Source organism: Mustelus asterias, chromosome 9, assembly GCF_964213995.1.
Source record: "Mustelus asterias chromosome 9, sMusAst1.hap1.1, whole genome shotgun sequence".
In the NCBI taxonomy this organism is placed as follows: Eukaryota; Metazoa; Chordata; class Chondrichthyes; order Carcharhiniformes; family Triakidae; genus Mustelus; species Mustelus asterias.
Window position 1 is genome coordinate 73,888,438 of NC_135809.1, and position 23,658 is coordinate 73,912,095.

Here is a 23,658-nt window from a genome sequence, read left to right on the forward strand (position 1 = left end):
CAAGACTGATCAACACTGACTAATTGGTGTAGCGTTGTCTGGCTTCAGGTGTGAAGGCTGTGTGTGCTGGGACCATGGAAAATATCTTACTGAGGAGTTTGCTTGTCCTGTCGCTCTGTTCAGTGGGTAAGTTTTGTTTACTCTTTGAGGGAGTTCCATGTAGCAAGTGTAACCAATGGAATTTTATAACTGGCAGGGTTATAGATGGGAGGGGAAAGATCCGCTGCCAGGGGAAGCGTATATTGTGATAATCCAGGTTAGAAATTCCGAGGTGTTTTATGGAGCCAGCCTAGATCGTAAGTTTTGCATCTTGAATTTCGATTGGGGTAAACATAAGATATTTCACTCCATGTATGATTCAAATGACACATGAGGGAGCTTTTATCAAACAAAGTTTATTTAAGAACAAAATTAACATAAGAAAATTAGCAATAAGTTTTACCAATTACAAACAAGAAAAAAAACCATGATATTGTGTAAACTTTAACAGCTACAAATGTTGTTCCAACACGAGCACCCCTACAGACAGACCCTCAAACCAAGTTAGCACACAAAATACAAATGCTCACGTGCTGTTGGAATTTCTTGCTCTGCAACACCTGCCGTGAATTAGTCCTTTGGATGGAGAATTGAAACTCTAACTTCCCGACCCTGGAGTTTCCAGTACCTCGAGGTAGATCCATTGCTTGCCTCTAGCAAACTACCTACACCAAAGTTTTCACTCCAGAAAGGCAAGAGAAGCTGCTTCCAACTAGCCAGCAGAATTTCTAATACCAGGGAGAGACACAAATACTGCTCTTCAGTCTGGAGTCCAGCAGCTTCTAACTAGCCAGCAACCAAAACTGAAAGTAAAAACTGAGAGAAAAAAAACTGTCCCACCTTACCTGTCAATCATTCTTCCCCCAACAATTCAAAAGGATTGTAAAACACACAAACCCCAGGAGAGTGCATTAAGCCCAAATTAATAATAAACAAAAAGCCTATTAAATGACTCTTAACAACAAAAGGACAGCTAGTTGGACATGTCGGCAACAAGCACAAACTTCCCTCTTAAAAGAACTGCAGAGAAACAGGATTGAAATACATTTCTTAAAGACACAGTAATGTCACAATATGGAGAGGGTACTGACCCTCTCTCCAGGGGGTCTATATGGGGAGGGTACAGACCCTCTCTCCAGGGGGTCTATATGGGGAGGGTACAGACCCTCTCTCCAGGGGGTCTATATGGGGAGGGTACAGAGCGTCTCTCCAGGGGGTCTATATGGAGAGGGTACAGACCCTCTCTCCAGGGGGTCTATATGGGGAGGGTACAGACCCTCTCTCCAGGGGGTCTATATGGAGAGGGTACAGACCCTGTGAGTCAGTCTTGTTCACACTCAGTGAATGTGCTGCATTCCAGGTCAGTCTCATTTGGCTGCAGTCTGCTGGAGTCCTGTTGAGTTTATACTTTTCCAATTCAATCAAATCAAGTCCAATTCAGAGTCTCAACAAGTTGAGACATTTCCGATCCAGGCTGACAAGACACCTGTCTTGTCACACCTGTCTTGGGCCTGACCTACATGAGCCCAGCTGATTGGAGGAGGGGCAGGGTTCCTCCTCCAAGGCTGGATCTCATTTGCAACTTAGCCAAAAGGCCGAGATGTCGCTTTTAAAAATTGCTTCATATGAAACATATGAAGCTTAAATGTAACCTAATGACCTCAACCAAGCGCAGCATCCTATCCATACTTCACTTGATCTTAGCCAAAAGGCCGAGAAGCGATTGTGTGCTCATGCTTTCTTCAAACCAGCCTCCCATCCATTGACTCTGTCTATACTTCCCGCTGCCTCGGCAAAGCAGCCAGCATAATTAAGGACCCCACGCACCCCAGATATTCTCTCTTCCACCTTCTTCCATCGGGTAAAAGATACAAAAGTCTGAGGTTACGTACCAACCGACTCAAGAACAGCTTCTTCCCTGCTGCTGTCAGACTTTTGAATGGACTTACCTTGCATTAAGTTGATCTTTCTCTACACCTTAACTATGACTGTAACACTACATTCTGCACTCTCTCGTTCCCTTCTCTATGAATGGTATGCTTTGTCTGTACAGTGCGCAAGAAACAATACTTTTCACTGTACATTAATATGTGACGATAAATCAAATTCCTCTGGCTCTCCGTAGGTTCTGCTCTTTCCTGCTTTGAATGCAATAGTGACAATGATGCGATTTGCCCCAGGAAGGAATGTGCAGCAAACTACGATGCCTGCCTTAATGTTACCATCATGGGTATGTATTGCTGGGTTTTATCTGTTCTGTTGTTCTGCATCTTTGTGCATCATGTTTGATTAAATTCTTTGCTGACGTGATGATCATTTGAATTCTGTATTGTATTCATCTTCCTTCGAATTGGATTAATTTCATTGAATGCGAGGCTGTATTATTAGCATGGAGTTCCTGCTGGTCTTGGCTTCACAAGGTTTCCTATAATGTTTCACAGCAAAGTTTCAATTTAGTGTTCAGGGTATGTGGACTGAGGAATACTAAAGGATTAATCAGATTACAAAGCCCCTGCCATAGCCATGGGACCCCCCTCCCCCCTGTGGCCCTGGATGTGGGGCCGCACTCATCCCGCCCCCCCTGTGGCCCTGGACATGAGCCCCCCCCCCCCCCCCCCCCCGTGGCCCTGGAGGTGGACTCCCCCCTCCTCCCCCTCCCCCCCCTCCCCTCACCCCCGTGGCCCTGGAGGTGGACTTCCCCCCCCCCCCCCCCCGTGGCCCTGGAGGTGGACTCCCCCCCCCTCCCCTCCCCCACTGTGGCCCTGGAGGTGGACTCCCCCCCCCCCCCCCCCTCCCCATTACTCATTTGTTCACTGGTTCATTGAGAAATTTGCTAATTGATTTCCATTTTGCTTTCAGCAAGCAAACAGGTGCTCCGCCGCTGCTGGATGAATCAGCGTTGTCACGACAGGGCCGTGCGAGCAGAATTCGGTAAGGGCGCGGACGTGATCAGCTCCGTCTGCTGTAACTGGGACCTTTGCAACTCTCGGCAAAGTGGCACTCCTGGAACAGATTTAAACCTCTTCCTACTGAGCCTCCTGGCTGCTTCTGTTGGCCTGCATCTTCCTTGGTTCTAAAACCGCAAGAGGGTGTGACCTCCCGCCAAGCTTATAAACTCTCCTGACAAAGCAGTGTTGCTGAGGGCCACGGACACAGTCTAATGCCTTGTAATGAGTGTCCTCACTGCACCAGGTTGTATCTGTTCAAAGTTCCCATAATATTCATGAAACTGCCATTCTAAAACGGTAAATCCCCTTCCCTGAATTCTCCAGCTGATTCTCTATCTGATAAACTAACCCACAAAGTGGAGGTCACTGTCCCCTCTCTTCAGAATGGGATTGCTGAAGACATCCTTGCCCTCAGGACCCCAACGCACTCTGCTTCCCTGCATTAGTGCAGTTTGAATCGGTCACTTCCAGCTCCGAGAACAACTATGTTGCTGTTTAAAACTTTCTTTCAGAATGAATACCTAACCTGTAACTGTTGCTCGTCTTGGCAACTGCTGTAACATGGCACCCATCCAGCCCAGGAAGACTTGTGGCAATAGTTAATGTCTAACATTTATTTGACCTCGCCCTATGCACTAAACAGATGATTGTGTTAGCTACCAGCTGGAGCAGACAAGATTAAGGCAGGCTGTCTTTAAGAGCGAATTCTCAACCAAAGCTCAGTACTTGATCAGTATTATTGGAATGAAGTTGTGTAGTGAATGAAGCAGCTGGCTAATGCTTTTGTACTTTGCATTTTGCTATTTATTTTGATTGTTCAATAAAAACTTTTTTTTGGGGGAGGAGTCCAGTTTGTGATTCAGTGACTTGTGTTCAGCAGTGAGGATCGCTAGCTCCCACACCTCCATGACGTACACTGTAAAGGCACTTGAGAGAAGGGTGACTGGGAGGCATATGAGGAGCAGCTGTTTTACCCCTCAGCTGTGGACAGATAAACAACATCAACATATTTAATGCCTTTAACATAATAACAAGGACGTTTTGGGTCAGATGACCAAAAGCTTGGTCAAAGCAGTTGGGCTTGAGAAGCATCTGAAAGGATGAAGAAAGTTAAATGAATGGGCAAAAAATAGATGGTGTATAATGTGAGAAAATGTGTGGTTGTCCACTTTAGCAGGAAGAATAGAAAATTGAAATATTTTAATGTAGAGACTACAAAATGCTGCAGTACAGAGGGATCTGGGTGTTTATGTACATAATTCACAAGTGAGCATTCAGATATGGCAAGTAGGAAAGTAAATGGAATGTTGGCCTTTATTCCACAGGAAGTGAAGTATAAAAGTAGGGAGGACTTGCTTCAACTGTACAAGGTCTTGGAGAACATCTAGATTACTATATAGGTTTCCATTGCCTTACTAAAAGACGTGCTGAGAATTCCAGAGAAGGTTCCAATTCCATGGAATGAGGGATTTATCTTTTGAGGACAGGTCAAGCAGGTTGCACCTTTCCTGAACGTTTGATGGGACACTGCAGCGGGAGCTTTACTCTGTATCTAACCCCCTGCTGGACCTGTCCTGGGAGTGGTTAATGGGACAGTATCGAGGGAGCTTCACTCGGAATCTAACCGTGCTGTAACTGTCCTGGGAGTGTTTGATGGGGACAGTGTCGAGGGAGCTTAACTCCATTGCATGAACCTACAGCTCATTGTGGAAAAGGATTAAAGAGGCTGTAATTAAGGAGATCTCAATGCTATGTGGTAATGCACAGGAGGTTGGTGTATAGGCGCTTGACCCTTTTCCATATAGTCTTGTGGTTGCTGCTGAGAGAGTGGAATTTTGATTGAGTTTGGTAACGTAGAACCTGAGTTAATACCTGGATGTGTCAGTCTTGCTGCATGACTATCAGCTAAATCATGAAGTCCATATACTGTTATGAATTTGGATTAAATCCCATCTTTGCTCATTGTGGACGAGGCACTCTCCATTTTACTACAGCACCAACCTAAACTGAAGCAGTAGTAATTTTCAAAAAGGAACTGGATACTTAACAATTGCAGCGAAATGGAGGAAAAGTATAGGAGTGAGACTAATTGTAAAGCTCCAAGACACAGGTACAATGACCAAATGATACATCTACTACATCATTCAGTAAGGCATTGTCCCATTATGCTCTGAGCAGGACAGGCAGATCCTCTTCAAAGCCATCTCAAACAATCTTTGGGCTAATGCAGCATGAGATAGTGTGTCCAATTTTCTACTTCCCCACACCAGCTACTAAGTGGATTGTTTGGTTTGTACCTCCAACCTTCACAAATCATTGGATGTGTTGCTGCATGAAGTTCACTTTGGGCTGTCTTTAATAAAATTGCAGCGAGTCGGAGGTTTCCTAGCTTACTGATACATTGGTATTTCCAGGGACAGTACAGTGAGCTGGTTTCAGTATTGGAGAAATGTAAGGAGCTGTCAGTGAAGGATCAGTGCAGTCTGCCTGAATGGAGTCTCTCCCCTCACCCTTCCTGTGACTCTGAGCAGAGCTGAGATCACAGTAAGCTTCTCAGTGAAGCCTCAGCTGTTTCATACTTTTCATTTAATTGGATTGGGCACTACTACCCCAAACCCAATACAAGACAGCTAGTGATTTGTGAGGAAACACCAACTGCCTTAAGAGGTAGTTGGTGTTTCCTGATGAAATATTTCACCTTTTGTGGCTGTTATAGTGAGTTGTGAAGCTTAAACATTCTTGCAGATGAACTTAATAGGAACACCAAGTGTAGGTGACTGGAGGTCAGTGAGCTTTTACTGAGTGCAGCAGGGCACAAGACGATGGTGCAGTTAAGACAGTGAGACTAACACAAAGTTATGTTGATTGTGTAGTCTCCCACAGTCTGCCCATCGTCTTCTTTTGATATAGCACCAGAATGGTACCAGAGATGAGGAACTTCCAGGTCACATTGTCAATTTTGGATCCAGTGGCAAGAGGTAGAGGAGAATGGTCGAAGGTTGTTTCTGTAATAGGAAACCTGTGTCCAGTGATATACACAGTAAGAAGTCTTACAACACCAGGTTAAAGTCCAACAGGTTTATTTGGTAGCAAAAGCCACTAGCTTTCAGAACAGGCTGTCCCTTCGTCAGGTGGGTAGGAATTCCGTACCTTTCCCCTGAGTAGGGGGTCAATAACCAGGAGGATTTGAGGAAAACTTAATTGGCTTGCGGCTTGCAAAAGGGTTGAGAGAAAGGCTGGGTTGTGAGGCAGCAGAACTGTCTTGCAGAGGGCTAGTATAATCATGATAGGTTGAATGGTTCCAGCCTGGAAGAGATCATTGTGATTTAAAAACAGGCACCAAGCCAACTACTTTGAGCTTGTAACTGGTATATTATTGAACAGGTAAGCTATCTGCCACAGTCGCTGGGCCTAGGAACTGTTCATGCCTGGCAGGGCTTGGTACTGGACAGCAAAGGGTCAGACTGAGTACTATCAGGGTAGCTGGGTGGAGAATCTGCACTATTCAATGATGAGAAATATTGACAGAAAAGCTGGGAAGACCCTGACCACAGGCACAAATAGAACTCCTCCTAATATGGTGCTCCTCGAAATCCTGGGTAGTGTGACCGAGCTGGTACAGGTATTAACCTCTATTCCTACTTCCGAATGCCTATCAGGAAAGTCTGTCCTCGGTACAGGTTTGCCAGATCAAACAACAACAACACTCCAATTAACACAATTACAATTCCTTTATTAAGATTGGAAAAAAATCTTCCAATAAATAAAAGCCTCAAAAAAGGCAAACCTTTAGCATTCATATATAGTACAAAAAAGTCAAGTTATTAGCCCAGAACACTCCTGGAACCACAGCCCTGCTCTGGTACCCTGCCCTTACAGGAGACCCCACATCCCCACCCCCCACATAGTTCGAGGGAGAGCGCGCATAAGATTTTCCTCCCCCTCCACCCAAGTTAGAGACAGAGAACAGCAGATCACACCCCTGCCCTCCCCAGTTAGGGGAGATTCTCACTGCCCCCCGCTAGAGAGAGACAGAGAGCACACACGCAGGAGATCCCATGCCCCACCCCATTACAGAGAGAGCAGGAGATTCTCCCCCTCCCCCGGTTAGAGAGCGCGCGCAGGAGATTCTCTCCCCGCCCCCCCCCCCCCCCCCGTTACAGAGAGAGCAGATTTCCCCTCCATCCCCACAGTTACAGAGGCAATGACAACTGGACTGGCTAACAAAGCAGAACTTGACTCAGAAGTTGGACATTATAAAAACTGGTGTATGAAGTGTGCACAATGAATGTCCTGGCTTTGATTAAGAGTCTGTACAGGCACTCAAGGATATGTAGGCAAGGCAGCAAGGATCACTGGACATTGGCATCACAAGACATCTTTCTGCATGGCACCTAGCCCTAGGCTGAGGGACAACTCTCATAGACCAGCCCCATCTTCAAACTGCTGCTGCCGCCTGTAGCTGTTCATGTCTGAAGTTGTCTGATCCACCTGCTGGTGATAATCTGCCAATCTGCCGTGGAGCTTTTCACAGAGCTGAGAAAATAACAGAGTCTATTATAGCCAAGTGCTTTCACATCAGATACATCAATAACAGAGCTCGGGGATTAATGTCGGGAAGAGGCTGCAGTTTCAAGTAGTTCTCATCAGGGATGAGAGGCAGGCAGCACATGCAGGAAATTAGAGGGGCACTCCATCTTGTCCAGTTGTAAGAGAGCTTGTCTGTATTGTTACACTGGAAGATTTGTCTCTCATCAATATACGCTCTGTCTTCCAAATGAAAAGGCAATTCTCAATGTCAAGCTGAGAATCCTGCTTACACTCACCCTCATGTTATTTACGTTGCTCTGGTTCTCTCCCAGTGCCTGCAGTAACTGGTCAATGGCTGTGTAAGGGAGCCAAACAGGTGGAGCTGTGGCTGACAGTGACCGCTGCAACAAAGATTTCAGTACATTAAAGTGTGCTTCCTAGCTCCTGTGCAGCATCATGCAATAATAGATTTAAGAAGGGGACTGTTCCTCCTGTTGCATTTACTTTGGAAGGAAATGGAGACATTTCTTGCAGTTTACTATAGAATTTCAAATGCTCGCACCGTCCCGGCCCCGCAGTACCGCGTCATGGCACCTGGCCCACACTGGCCTGGCCCCGCAGTGCCCGGCTGGACCGCGTCATGGCACCTGGCTCGCACTGGCCTGGCCCCGCAGTGCCCAGCTGGACTGCGTCATGGCACCTGGCTCACACTGGCCTGGCCCCGCAGTGCCCAGCTGGACCGCGTCATGGCACCTGGCTCACACTGGCCCAGCCCCGCAGTGCCCGGCTCGCACCGTCCAGGCCACGTCATGGCATCCGGCCCCGAAACAGCACCCGGCCGCGTCACGGAGCTTGTACCAGCCGGGCCCTGTCGCAGTGCCCAGCTCGCACTGGAATATACTTCCTGATGGATTATTGGAAACAGATTCAAGAGAAATTTTCAAATGGGAATTCACTGAAAAAATGAAAAGGAGAAATCTGCAGGCTAAAAGGAAAGGGCAAGGGAGCGGGAATAATTAGATAGCTCTACAAGTACCAACAGGCATGATGGGCTGAATGGCCTCCTTCTGTACCATCTGAAGATTGCAATGGGTTTTCCTCTAGTAGTGTCAAATAAAATATTCCAGGATTCTATTGATCTGTGCATAATTACAATACGCAGTCTTCACCTCAGACTCCGGAAGAGGAAGTCACTGACTAATACCCTTACCTCAATGCCAAAATATTGATATCCTTTTCCCATTAGCGCATCAATGTACTCCAGCACCAAGTCCACTGCTTCCTCAAGGAGGTCATAGTTCAAGTACAGCCTCAGGAGCCCAGCAACGTCCATTTCCTGTTAAAGGGCAAAGCAGTTCAGTTTGCATGTCAGCTGACACTAGCGCAAAATATTGAGCTGCTGCATTTCACCAACTCGAGTAGGCAACTTTAATAAGATGACCAGGGTTAATTCATTCACACTCTCCCTCACCAGAATCATTTGCATTTATACCATTTGGGACTTCCTTGAAATGAAAAAAGTGTCACCCTTGCCTTATAGCTATTAATAAGCCAGTTAGGAAGTGGCACTCCATGAGACAGTAGTTTATTAATAACACAGCGATGGTACTGGGAACTTTGAGACTGGTAGCGATCAAGGTAGGAAGACAGCAACCTCCAGGCTTCATCTGTGGCACTGAACAGGATAAACAGAAAGTTAAGAGGATTTAGCAAGAGATTCTCCTTTACACAAGGACAAAAAACTTCAACTGGGTAAAGAATTAGCCATGTGTGTGTGTGTATATAAAATATATACACATACAAACATATACACACACACACAAATAATAAACAGAAAATACTGGGAAAAACCCAGCAGGTCCGATTGTGGAAAGAGAAACAGAGTTAGTGTTTAAAATCCAACATGACTCTTCTACAGAGCAATCAGCCAGTCTGCCTGGCCAGTCCAACTCCAATGTTATAGCACTGAGCTCACATTTATCAACTAAACCTGGGACTCCACATTATTCAGGTGATTTGGAGATCCTGTAGAATTAAAAAGCAGGGTATCCTCCGGGACTTGACAACAAACCTCACTCAGTGTGGTAACTGAATACTAAGCACACAGATAAAAAGCTTACAATTATGTGTGTGTAAACTCAGTTTCTTCTTCATACCTGCAGCTTATTTCAACTGGAAACTACCCCCTACCCTATTCCTGTAAATTATACATTTATCACCCCCCCCCCCCCCTGCAACCTGCACATCTTTGGACTGAGGGAGGAAACCGGAGCACCCGGAGAAAACCCAAGCAGACACGGAGAACTTGCAAACTCCACACAGTTACCCATGGCTGGAATTTAACCCAGATCCCTGGCTATGTGAGGCAGCAGTGCTAACCACTGTGCTACCCGAGGAGGAGGGTCACCCTTCACAGAAAAGCTAAAGTACCAGCTCACCAAGAGGGATTTGACAAAGACAGTGACACAATAATAGATTCTTCCATGTAGTAGCTCGACAGCTAATCTAACAAAGAACCTGAGAGATTCCTGGGATATAGGTACAAGAAGCTGGGAGATTCTCAGGATAGAAACTAGAAGCAGGAGTAGGCCATTCATCTTGATCATCAAATTCAATATCCTGATCCCTCCTTCATCCCTTTAGCCCCAAGAGCTATCCAATTTCTTCTTGAAATCAGACAAAGCTTTGGCCTCAACTACTTTGTTGTACTGAATTCCACACATTCACCACCCTCTGAGTGAAGACATTTCTCCTCATCTCAATTCTAAAAGGTTTACCCCTTATCTCCAAACTATGGCTCCTAGTTCTGGACTCCACCACTATTGGGAACATTCTTTCCGAATCTACCCTGTCTAATCCTGCTAGAATTTTTAAGTTTTTGTGAGATCCCCTCTCATTCTTCTAAACTCCTGTGAACATAATCCTAACCGACTTAGCCTGGTAAACCTTCGCTGTACTCTCTCTACAGCAAGGACATCCTTCCTCAGATAACACCATCAAAACTGTACACAATACTCCAGGTGTGACCTCACCAACACCCGATACAACTGCAGCAAAATATCCCTATACTCAAATTCTCTTACAAATGAAGGCCAATATACCAATTGCCACCTTTACTGCTTGCTGTACCTGCATGCTTATTTTCAGCAACTCCTGATCTTGAGTATCCACCTCTCTCAATTTACACTCATTCAAGTAATAATCTGTCTTCCTACTATTGGTACCAAAGTGAATAACCTCACATTTATCCACATTATAGTGCATCTGCCATGCAGATGCCCACACACACAGCCTGTCCAAATCACGCTGAAGCATCTCTGCATCCTCCTCACAACTCACCCTCCCACCCAACTTTGTATCATCTGCAAATTTGGAGCCAATACATTCAGTTCCCTCCTCCAAATCATTAATATATATGAACAGTTGGGGTCCTATCACAGTTCCCTACGAAACCCCACTAGTCACTGACTGTCAATCAGAAAAAGACCCATTTATGCCAACTCTTTGCTTCCTATCTGCTATCCAGCTTTCTATCCACCTCAAGACATTACCTGCAATTCCATGTGCTTTAACTTTACATAGTAGCCTGTTATGTGAGATCTTGTTGAGAGCCTTTCGAAAGTCTAAATAAACCACATCCACTGGTTTTCCTCGGTCAACTCTACTAGTTAAACCCTCAAAAAATTCCAATAGATTTGTATGCTGATTTTGTCTGATTATACCATTGCCTTCCAAATGCTGAGTTATGAAATCCTTGATAATAGACTCTAGCAACTTCCCCAATACTGACATTAGGCTCACTGGTCTATAGTTCCATGTTTTCTCTCTATCTCCCTTTTTGAATACCAGGCTTACATTAGCTACCCTCCAATCTGCAGGAACTATTAAGAGTCCAAAGAATTTTGGAAAATAACCACCAATGGATCTACTATTTCCAGGGCCACTTCTTTAAGTACGCTGGAAAAAAGATCAGGACCTGGAGATTTACCCACCTTCAATTTCCCCCAAACCATTTCTCTACTAATGCTGATTTCCTTCAGATCCTCACTAAAACATGTTTCACTCAGCACTTCTGCCACATTGTTCATGTCTTCCTTTGTGAAGGCTGAAGCAAAGTACAAATTTAATTCCTCAGCCATTGTACCTAGGATACAAGTGCAATTACCTTTAACCTGCCAATTAGAAATTCCTAGCTTATTGCAAATATTGCAATGTTCAATCAGAACTAGTCACTCCCATTAGTGTGTGCATCTAGTATTGAGCAGATTGTCCACAATGTCCAGTATCCAATGCAAATCCTTAGCCATGGGGCGGAACTGTCTGAGCCCTTTCTGACTATCTTCATCACAGAATCATAGAAACTCTACAGTGCAGAAAGAGGCCATCTGGCCCATCGAGTCTGCACCGACCACAATCCCACCTAGGCCCTACCCCCATATCCCTACACATTTACCCGCTAATCCCTCCCACCTACACATCTCAGGACACTAAGGGGCAATTTTAACATGGCCAATCAACCTAACCCGCACATCTTTGGACTGTGGGAGGAAACCAGAGCACCCAGAGGAAACGCACGCAGACACGAGGAGACTGTGCAAACTCCACACAGACAGCGGCCCAAGCCGGGAATCGAACCCAGGTCCCTGGAGCTGTGAAGCAATCACGTGAACCATAAAAGCTTCCAGTTGGACCCCACAGCTTCTTGTTTAAAGCATGATCGACTGACCAACCAAGTTTCTCTTATTTTCCCAGTGTTGCTAGCCAGTGGGAGATATATGGCTTTAACTGCTGCCTAACCCAGAGACTCACCACCTCTCCTATATATATATTCATAGCAGAAACTTGGCTCTGGGTTTATATCAATGGAATTATCCTGTTTTGTTAGACTATCAGTGATTGTGATATACTTCACATCATTCCAGCCAGCGCATGTTGCTTCATTGTGTGCAATGGTACCCTGTGAATCACAGAAGCAATTACAACACAACTTACTCAGCAGCCACTACCACACTAAACTGATTCAGAGGGTGTGCTCAAACCACTCTCTGTCCTGTGCCAACCCCCCAAACCCCTGTCCCAGCCCAGGGCCACGCTCCTCCCTATCAGGGACCATACCTGGATTCCTTTGTTGTGACGATGGAAGGTATTTGATTAGTTTTCAACCAGTCCCAGGCAGCAGACTGCGCTGTCTCACCCATGAATTGCAGTTTAATGCACCTGAAACAGAGGGAGGACATGGTTCATAATTCCACAATTACAATCCATCCAAGAATACATCACACTCCATCCTGGATTACATCACATAATTCCACAATTACAGTCCATCCCATCTTGGACAATTAGTCTGCCCTGTACTAATGGACTCTCACTTTCTTCGAAGCTTCAGTAAACTTTGTCCTTTCAGAAAGTTCACACTTCAAACGGTGTCTGAAATTTACAAACTTAGTTCCCCTTTCCAGAGAGAACTATCCCACAGCAAATCCGAGGGGGAGCAGCTCTCAAAGTGTTGATCATCAAACAACATATCTTGGGGAAAAGCAAGTAACCAACACAGCATGCCCATCAACACTGTCCTTGTACCCCCACTCCATCCATGGAGTGATATCTTCAATCCAAAACATGGTGCTCCACTCATTTACATCATCTGCTTTGAGTTCTACTGGATGGGAAGGAGATGAGATGAATCATGTATTGTATTTACAAGCAATCACACACTTACTTGAAGGACAGTCCTTCGAAGATGGGGGTCAGAGAGTGTTTGAAGGTTTGACACAAGGAGATAGCAGCATCAAAGAGACCCACTTGAACAAGTAAAGCCACCATTTCCTCGGCAGAGGCACTCCCTGAAGTAGAAGAGGATTAAAGACAGAGCAAGCAGGCATAACATACAGCTTCATCCTCTCCATTTAAACAAGGCTATAACAGCGGATATTGAAGATTTATCAAATCAGCACTGGATTAATGACAGAGAATGCAAGTCCAAATCCCCACACCAGTCAGAATTAAGGTTTTGAAAACACAAGAATCCAAGTGGTTCAGAGGAGATCATTAGGCAAAACCTGTTGTTCGGTCTGGTCGATTCTATACACGACCCCACTTTTACTTCAAAAACATGCTCATAACAGGCAGGACAGATCGCTCATTTGTACAGAACAACTAGAGGTGGCTAATAATTGCTGGTCTTGGCAGTGATAGCCAAATCCTCATAACAAATCTTTTAAAGCCTACCTGTAGACTGAGCTTGTGATGTGCCCCAGGCCAAGATAGTTTCACATCCCATCTCAGACTGGCTGGGCTCAACCAGGGATTGCTATTGTGGTCTTAGTCGCCCAGATATTGGGTGGTGGGAGCTTTCACTGGGATTAAGTGAGGCAAAGATTGGGCTGGGGATAACTACAAATGAGCGTTGTACGGGAGCACTAACTGGGAGGATGGGAAGTCACTGAAAAGGACTTTAGTGTTGACAGTCTCACTCCAGTTTGTGTGTTCCACTATCCATTGGAGAATAATTAAAACAGCAAATAACTCAAACATGTTTGTAACTGTGGAAGTTTTTAACCCTCAACAATTAACCAGGGGCTTCGCATAACTGAACAAGAACCCGATCAAGACACACTGGGATGATTCTCTTTTTCCATAATCTTCTCACCTGCTATCGCTGCAGAGGCCGGGTTGTGCTTTGCAAGCAGTAGTCGTGTACGCGCCAACACAAACTCCTTCTCCAAATCCTTCAGCTCCACAATATCAATCTGTTGGCAGACTGCAACCACACATTAAACAGCAATATAGACAACTCCACATAACTGGTTTCCAAAGTCGTTCTCTCCTACCCACCCCACCCTTCCCATCAACCCCCTTCTTTCCCTCTGACCCACGATTGTGAAACTACTGGATCGACGCAAACACTCATCTGGTTCAGTAATGTTCTTTAGGGAAGGAAATCGTCCTTCTTTATTCATATAGAAACTATAAGCAGGGGTAGGCCATTCGGCCCTTCGAGCCTGCTCCACCATTCATTTTGATCATGGCTGATCAAATTCAATATCCTGATCCCATCTTCCCCCCCCATATCCTTTGATCCCTTTAGCCCCAAGACCTGTATCTATTTCTTCTTGAAATCACACAATGTTTTGGCCTCAACTACTTTGTGGTAGTGAATTCCACACATTCACCACTCTCTGGGTGAAGAAATTTCTCCTCACCTGAGTTCTAAAATGTTTACTCCTTATCCTCAAACTATGACCCCTAGTTCTAGACTCTCCCATCACTGGGAACATTCTTTCTGTTAGGATTTTATACGTTTCTACAAGATCCCCTTTCACTCTTCTAAACTTCAATGAATATAGTCCTAACCAACTTAGTCTCTCCTCATATAACAGGTCTGCCATCCCAGGAATCTAATCATGCTGAAGCATTCTCTGCATCCTCCTCACAGCTCACCCTCCCAATTCAGCTTTTTATCATCTGCAAATTTGGAGATAATGCATTTAGATTATGGAGAAAACCTTGAATTACATATGGACACAGTGAATTCTTAAGACAGACCTGTAGTTTTAAAATTGAATATTTAAGTAAGGATGGCTGAGGATGTAAATTGCGTCACTGGCTGAATTGCTGGTGGGTGGCAGGTAAAGCCCCATAGTCCCAGAAGACTTTAGGCTGCTTTCCCCTTTGAGGGGAAGAGCTGACTGGTGGTGATTTAACCAGACTATCACCACACCTCAAGGCAAGGGGGCAAGGTTGATAAAGCAGGGTCTTCATGAATAATCTCAGCCAGTATGGGAATTGAACGCGCGCTGTTGGCGTCACTCTGCATCACTAACTAGCTGCCCAGCCATCTGAGCTAACTGACCCCCTAAGTGGACAACACTAAGACGCTAAGGCAGAGACAATGGAATCACACCCTGTTTCCAGACAGGTTTACATCAAAAGTATGAAAGCCATGTAGAAACTAAGTGGCATTTCCTGTGGAGATAATGGGAGCTCATCATCTCCACAGGAATGACACCCTGAGAGCAACGTCCCAGACCGGTTTGTGTATTTTCACCTTCCAGGAATATACAAAGACTGGGATGAAAGCCAGCTGCAAAGTTTGCGTTGACTAGTGCTGGGTGTGTCAGTATGTGACAAGAGGAAAGACAGTAGCAGCAGATACAGGCCAGAGATTTTTTTCCCTGCTGGTAATTCTCTCTCTTTCGCCCCGATTGCTGAAGTAAGCTGAGTCAACAAAGCCACAGCTGAAAAAAAGACAGGGCAAACTGCAGAATGGTGGAATCTTGAAACTGAATAGTCGACTATTTGCAGACTAACTGACTATTCGCATACTGACTATTCGCAGCACTAGAAATGGGGTCAAAGGGCAGTTGAGAATTGAGTTGGTGTCATTTGTAGTCACAGGACAACAGCACAGTAACATACATTTTCCTCAGGCATCAATATTCTGTCAGATACATCACAGATACTTTACACAGAATTCAACCGGCTTTCTTTGATTTATAGCCTCAAGTAGTGAAACAAACAACAACATGACTTACTTTGCGTGACAGTGTGCTCGCCGTCATGGTTCCTCTTTGGTGATGCCCCAGGACGCTCATACTGTTATAACAGGAAGAAAAATTTAAATTTCGCTGAGAGCTGCACTGTATTAATCATTATACCTTTTAATTCTTACCAACAAAACCTCACAAGCAGGGAGAGCACGGTAAATATGTCTATCAACTCACCAGACCAGGAATATGGAGTCTATCAGCTCCACCAAACTATATCTATTGATAACGTCAAAGATCCCATGTTTTCTTTTAAAAACAGACACCACCTCCGTTTATTTGGGTATAAAAAACAAAGAAATTTACAACACAGGAACAGGCCCTCCAAGCCTGCACCAACTATGCTGCCCGACTGAACTAAAACGCCTTACCCTTCCGGGGACCATATCACTTTATTCCCATCCTAGTCATGTATTTGTCAAGACGCCCCTTAAAAGTCACTATCGTATCTGCTCCCACTACCTCCCCCGGCAGCAAGTTCCAGGCACCCACCATCCTTTGTATAAAAAATAACTTGCCTCGTACGTCTCCTTTAAACTTGCCCTTCGCACGTCTCCTTTAAACTTGCCCCTCGCACCTTAAACCTAGGCCCTCTAGTAATTGACTCTTCCATCCTGGGAAAAATCTTCTGACTATCCACTCTGTCCATGTCCCTCAATCTTGTAGACTTCTATCAGGTCACCCCTCAACCTCCATCATTCCAGAGAGAATAAACCAAGTTTCTCCAACCTCTCCTCAGAGCTAATGCCCTCCATACCAGGCAACATCCTAGTAAATCTTTTCTGTAGCCTCTCCAAAGCCTCCACATCCTTCTGGTAGTGTGGCGACCAGAACTGAACACTATATTCCAAATGCGGCCTAACTAAGGTTCTATAAAGCTGCAACATGACATTCCAATTTTTAAACTCAATGCCCCAGCCGTGCCGTTTGCCTTCTTGACTACCTTCTCCACCTGCGTTGCCACTTTCAATGACCTGTGTACCCAAGTCTCTCTGTCTATCAATGCTTAAAGTTTATTAGTCAAAAGTAAGACTTACATTAACATTGCAATGAAGTTGCTGTGAAATTACTCTAGTCGTCACAACGGGTTCTGCCATTTACTGTATACTTCCCATCTGTATTAGACTTTCCAAAATGTATTACCTCACATTTGTCCAGATTAAACTCCATCTACCATCTCTCCGCCCAAGCCTCCAACCGATCTATATCCTGCTGTGTTCCGACGGTCCTCATCGCTATCCGCAATTTCACCAACCTTTGTGTCATCCACAAACTTACTAATCAAATCTGTTACATTTTCCTCCAAATCATTTATTTATATATCAAACAGCAAAAGTCCCAGCACTGATCCCTGAGGAATGCCACTTGTCACAGCCCTCCATTCAGAAACGCACCCATCCACTGCTACCCTGTCTTCTATGACCGAGCTAGTTCTGTATCTATCTTGCCAGCTCACCTCTGATCCCATGCATCTACCATGAGGAACATTGTCAAAGGCCTTACTAAAGTCCATGTAGACAACATCCACTGCCCTACTCTCAATCATTTTTGTCACTTCCTCGAAAAACTCAAATCAAGTTCGTGAGACACGACCTCCCCTTCACAAAACCATGTTGCCTCTCGCTAATACGTCCACTTATTTTCAAGTGGGAGTAAACCCTGTCTCGAAGAATCCTCTCCAATAATTTCCCTACCACTGATGCAAGGCTCACTGGCCTGGAATTAACTGGATTATCCTCGCTACCCTTGTTAAATAAAGGAACAACATTGGCTATTTGCCAAACCTCTGTGACCTCCCCTGCAACCAGTGAGGACACAAAGATTTCTCTTAAGGCCCCAGCAATTTCCTCCCTTGGCTCTCAGTATTCTGGGGTATATCCCATCAGGCCCTGGGGACTTGTCTACCTTAATGTTTAAGAACCCCAATACTTCCTCCTTTTTGATCTCAACATGACCCAAACTATCCCAAACACACCCTTCCCCAGATTCATCATCCACCAAGTCCTTCTCTTTGGTGAATACTGACAAAGTACTCATTTAATACCTCGCCCATTTCCTCTGGCTCCGTGCATAGATTCCCTCCCCTGTCCTTGAGTGGGCCAACCCTCTCCCTGGCTACCCTCTCGCTCTTTATGTAAAAAGCCTTGGGATTTTCCTTAATCCTGCTGGCCAATGACTTTTCGTGACCTCTTTTAACCCTCCTTATTCCTTGCTCAAGTTTCTTTCTACTTTTCTTGTATTCCACACTTGCTTCGTGTGTTCCTAGCCTCCTAGCTTTGACGAATGCTTCCTTTTTGACTAGGCTCACAATATCTCTCGTTATCCAAGGTTCTTGAAACTTGCCGTACTTATCCTCCATCCTTACAGGAATGTGCTGGTCCTGAATTCATATCAACTTACACTTGAAAGCCTCCCACATGCCAGATGTTGATTTTCCCTCAAACATCTGCCCCCAATCTACATTCTTCAGTTCCTGCCTAATATTGTTGTAATTAGCCTTCCCCCAATTTAGCACCTTCACTTGAGGACAACACTTATCTTTATCCATCAGTACCTTAAAGCTTACTGAATTGTGGTCACCGTTCCCAAACTGCTCTCCTACCGAAACGTCAACCACCTGGCCAGGCCCTTCCCCAATACCAGGTCCTATATGGCCCCTTCCCTTATTGGTCTATCTGCATACTGTTTCAAGAAGCCCTCCTAGATGCTCCTTACAAACTCTGCCCCATCCATGCCCCTAGCACTAAGTGAGTCCCAGTCAATATTGGGGAAGTTAAAATCTCCCACCACAACAACCCTGTTACTTTTACACCTTGCCAAAATCTGCCTATATATCTGTTCCTCTATCTCCCGCTGACTGAGATAGAGTAAACCCCCAAAATTATGCCTACATCCTTCCTATTCCTGAGCTCTACCCATATTGCCTTGTTGTATGAGCCCTCCAAAAAGTGTCCTCCCGCAGTACAGCTGTGATATTCTCCTTAACAAGTAGTTAACTCCCTGACCCCTTTTACATCCCCCTCTATCCTGCCTGAAACCTCTATATGATGTTAAGCTGCCAATCCTTCTCTCTAATGGCAACAACATCATAGTTCCAAGTACTAATCCAAGCTCTAAATTCATCTGCCTTACCGGTTACACTTCACATTGAAACAAATGCACTTCAGTCCACCAGACCCTCTCTGATTTGCAATCCCACCCTGCCTGCTCTTCCTGAGTCTTACTGGCCCTACTCTCTAGTTCCCCTTCAGCTAATTCACCTTTGCTTTGGTTCCCACCCACCTGCCAAACTAGTTTAAATCCTCTCATGTGACACTAACAAACCTCCCGGCCAGAATTTTAATGCCCCTCCAGTTTAGATGCAACCTGTCCTTCTTGTACAGGTCCCACCTGTCCCAGAAGAGATCCCAATGGTCCAGATATCTGAAACCCTCCCTCCTACACCAGCTGTTTAGCCACGTGTTGAGCTGTACTATCTTCCTATTTCTGACCTCACTGGCACGTGGCACAGGGAGTAGTCCTGAGATTACAACCCGAGATGTCCTGCTTTTTAAACTTTCTACTTAACTCCCTTGCTTGAAGAACTTTGGCTCACAATTAATGAGCTGGAGTCGGAGCTTCAGATGCTGCGGCACATCCAGGAGGGGGCAGGTTACCTGGACGCTTTGTTTCAGGAGGTGATCACACCTGGTAGATTAAGTACCTCAAATGCTGGGACAAACAACAGACAAGACTGGGAAAGAGGACTTGTTTGGGGATTATCAGGCATTAGGAGCTAAATTAAAGAACAGGTCCTCAAGGGTTAACACCTCTGGTTTACTACCCAAGTCACGTGTGAAACGGCATAAGGACAAGAAAATTAGGGAAGTGAATATGTAGCTACAAGAGTGGTGAGGGAAAGAGGGGTTCCATTTCATGGGGCATTTTCATCAGTATTGGAACAAGAGGGATCTGTACCGTTGGGACAGTCTTCACCTGAACCAATCTGGCACCAGTTTTCTAGCAGAAAGGATATATAGGGTGATCACAAGAACTTTAAACTAGCAAGTGGAATGGGGGGGGGGGGGAAAGAATACTTACAGAAAGTACAATGGAAGCAAAGCAGCAGGTTAGCATATGGGGAGAAGGTTTCAACTACATAGAAAATTACAAAAAAGTTAAAAAAGAGCTCAGGAGATGTTATTAATGAAGGTGTTAGGATTCAAAAAGGCATAAAAACTAGCATAAAGGCTCATAGCATTCAAAACAAGGTAAATGAGTTGACGGCACAAATCATTGCAAATGAGTATGATTTAGTGGACATTACAGAGACATGGGAGCAGAACGGTCACGACTGGGAGTTAAATATCCAGGGGTATCAGACTGTTTGGAAGGACAGACAGAAAGGTAAAGTGGGTGGTGCAGCTCTGATATTCAAGGATGACATCAGGGCGATAGAGAGAGATGATATAGGTTCTATAGAGAAAAGGGTTGAATCCATTTGTGTGGAAATTAGAAATTAGAAAAAGTCACCGATAGGAGTAGTCTGTAGGCTGCCAAATAATAACATCACGGTGGGGTGAGTAATAAACAAGGAAATAACTGATGCATGCCAAAATGGTACAGCAATTATCATGAGGGGCTTTAATCTACTTGTCGATTGGTCAAACCAGGTTGGTCAAGGCAACCTTGGGGAGGAGTTCATGGAATGTACCTGCAATAGTCTCCTTGAACAGCATGTAATGGCAGCTACGAGGGAGCAAGCTATCTTAGATCTGGTCCTGTGTAATTAGACAGGAATAATTAATGATTTCGCAGTTAGGGATCCTCGCGGAAGGAGCAATCATTGTGTGGTTGAATTTAAAATACAGATGGAGTGTCAGAAGGTAAAATCCATTACCAGTATCTTGTGCTTAACAAAGGAGACTACAAAGGGATGAGGGAGGAGTTGGCTAAGGTAGACTGGAGCAAAAACTTTGTGGTGGTACAATTGAGGAATGGTGGAGGACTTTCTATCCCAATGTCTCGCTATTTCTTCCTGTATGTAGGTTTGCTGAGCACTGTGAAAAGTCACTCTGGAGTGGCTCCCACAGTTTGAAAAACAGCAAATGTGACGCCACTATTTTAAAAAGGAGGTAGACAAAAGGCAGGAGACTATAGGTTGGTTAGCTTAACTTCTGTAATGGGGAAAATGCTCGAATCTATCAAGGAAGAAATAGCGAGACATCTGGATATAAATTGTTCCATTGGGAAGAGACAGCATGGGTTCATGAAAGGCATGTCATGTTTAACTAATTTAGTGGAATTCTTTGAGAACATTACAAGCGCGATGAACGAGGAACAGATGGATGTCGTGTATCTGGATTTCTAGAAGGCATTCAACAAGGTGCTGCACAAAAGGCTGCTGCATAAGATAAAGGTGCATGGTGTTACGGATAATGTATTAACACGGATAGAGGATTGGTTAACTGAAAGAAAGTAAAAAGTGGGGTAAATGTGTGTTTTTCTGGTTGGCGATCAGTGACTACTGGTATGCCTCAGGGATCAGCGTTGGGACCACAATTGTTTCCAATTTATGTAGATGGGACTAAGTGTAGTGCGTCAAAGTTCGCAGATGACACTAAGATGAGTGATAGAGCGTCTGCAAAGGGATATAGAAAGTGTGAGAGGGCAAGGGTCAGGCAGATAGACAGTGTTGGTAAATGTGAGGTCATCCATTTTGGTAGGAACAGCAAAATGGTCTATTATGTAAATGGTAAAAAAATTGCAGCATGCTGCTGTGCAGAGGAATCTGGGTGTCCTTGTGCATGAATCACAAAAAGTTGACTTGCATGTGCAGCAGGTAGTTAAGGCAAATGGAATGTTATTCTTCACTGCTAGAGGGATGGAATTTAAAAACAAGGAGATTATGTTGCATCTGTAGGAGGTGCCGGTGAGGCCACACCTGGAATACTGTGGTTTTGGTCTCCTTATTTAAGGATATATTGACACTGACGAGGTGCAAAGGAGATTCACTAGGTTGGTTCCAGAGTTGAGGGGGTTGGCTTATGAGGAGAGACTGAGCAGACTGGGACCATACTCATTGGAATTTAAAAGAAAGAGAGGTGATCTTATAGAAACATATAAAATTATGAAGGAAATAGATAAGATAGAAACAAGGAGGTTGTTTCCACTGGCAGGTGAAACCAGAACTAAGGGGCATAGCCTCAAAATAAGGGGGAGCACATTTAGGACTGAGTTGAGGAGGAACTACTTCACCCAAAGCGTTGTGAATCTGTGGAATTCTCTGCCCAGTCAAGCAGTTAAGGCTACCTCATCGAATGTTTTTAAGGCAAAGATAGATTTTTGAACAGTAAAGGAATTAAGGGTGATGGTGAGGAGCAGGCAAGTGGAGCTCAGGCATGATCTTATTGAATGGCGGAGCAGGCTCGAGGGGCCAAATGTTCTGTTCCTGTTCCTAGTTCTCATCAATGCTAGATCAGGGAACCTTAACAAGATGATCACTGAAAAGGCACCGAGCGCTTCATTTCACATTCCCAACACTCCCTCCAGCATTATGATGAGGGTACCTTAAACCCACTCTCACAGAGTGAGTACTACCCTTGCCCAGACTGAAGACAAATCCTCCAAATTCAACACTGAGCATGCACATCTTCCCCAGTTCAGCCAGCACTCCAGCTGCCAGCATCTCAGGTGGTAACTGCAATTTGTAAACACGTGCTCTCACAAACTGATAGTGAAACTCCATCCATCATCTTACAAGGAACAGCATGTTGAAATGTGCTATCATACCATAGCTCCTGCTGCAGGCCGTACAATCCAGGCGTACTCAGGTCGAATTTGTCGTAGGCAGTTTATCCCCACTAAGTAACAGTTAACTTGTTTCTGAAGCCCATCCAGAGAACGAACTTCTCGCCCAAGACGCATTCCATATTCAAACATCACTGTCCCAGCTAGGAGAAAGAAAAATTACCAATTTACCAAAAGGTAAAGAATCCCTAACCTCCAACGGTTCACTGGTTCACTCCAGCCTGCCCCACCTCCAGCATGCTCTGCCCATCCTGTCCTGTCCCTTCTGGCTCCCCCACACTGGGGCAGATCCTCCCAGAGGGGGAAAGAGTTAGGGGGGGGGGGTTGCAGAAGATGATTGCAGAGAGGAGGTTTGGTTGTTTGCAGAACAAGGACGAGACACTGGCAAACCTGAGCGTTGAGAGAGCTGGAGTCAGTCTAAGTTGGTGGGAGCTGGGTACAGACATCGGAACCTCTGGATGAGAAAGTTTGTGAACTATATAGGCATTGGAATAGTTGATGGTGGAAGTAACGAAAGCAATGATGAAAGCTTGAGTAGCTGACAGACTGGGGAAGCGACAGAGACTGAAGGTGTGAGCTGGAGAATTTTGTATGGAGAGGATATGGGGTTGAACTCCTCCCTCCAGATTGACAGGATGTGAAGGTGATGTGGTTCAGATTCCAGGTGGGGAAATTGGTGGCTGGAGAATGTCATCTATGAAGGGACCAAAAAGAATGACTGGAGTTTTCTTGGTGTTTCCAATGGAGTTCTAGTTTCCTCTGCTGCTCATCCAGAACTGTTTGACAAACAGTCTGAACAGAGGGGC

At 45.0% G+C, this 23,658-nt stretch overlaps 2 protein-coding genes across 5 annotated transcripts in view; one reads left to right on the forward strand and one right to left on the reverse strand.

The window, feature by feature from the left end:
* LOC144498753 (CD59 glycoprotein-like) overlaps positions 1-23,658 on the forward strand; it is a 68,623-nt gene that overhangs the window by 294 nt on the left and 44,671 nt on the right. For 2 of the 3 annotated variants that reach the window (XM_078220378.1, XM_078220379.1), the window contains exons 2-4: positions 5-126; positions 2,165-2,269; positions 2,899-2,970. In XM_078220378.1, the coding sequence (XP_078076504.1) occupies positions 75-126; positions 2,165-2,269; positions 2,899-2,970 (229 nt within the window). In that variant the 5' untranslated portion in view covers positions 5-74. Of the gene's footprint in view, positions 1-4; positions 127-2,164; positions 2,270-2,898; positions 3,827-23,658 lie in introns of those variants that run through there. The other variant, XM_078220377.1, reaches the window with a different exon arrangement.
* The window catches only part of nup160 (nucleoporin 160), a 74,950-nt gene continuing 57,349 nt past the window's right edge, over positions 6,058-23,658 (reverse strand). For both annotated transcript variants that reach the window (XM_078220367.1, XM_078220366.1), the window contains 9 exons: positions 22,835-22,995; positions 16,052-16,112; positions 14,167-14,277; positions 13,237-13,360; positions 12,633-12,734; positions 9,051-9,192; positions 8,728-8,853; positions 7,814-7,918; positions 6,058-7,523 (listed from right to left, as the gene is read on the reverse strand). In XM_078220367.1, the coding sequence (XP_078076493.1) occupies positions 7,407-7,523; positions 7,814-7,918; positions 8,728-8,853; positions 9,051-9,192; positions 12,633-12,734; positions 13,237-13,360; positions 14,167-14,277; positions 16,052-16,112; positions 22,835-22,995 (1,049 nt within the window). In that variant the 3' untranslated portion in view covers positions 6,058-7,406. The remainder of the gene's footprint in view (positions 7,524-7,813; positions 7,919-8,727; positions 8,854-9,050; positions 9,193-12,632; positions 12,735-13,236; positions 13,361-14,166; positions 14,278-16,051; positions 16,113-22,834; positions 22,996-23,658) is intronic.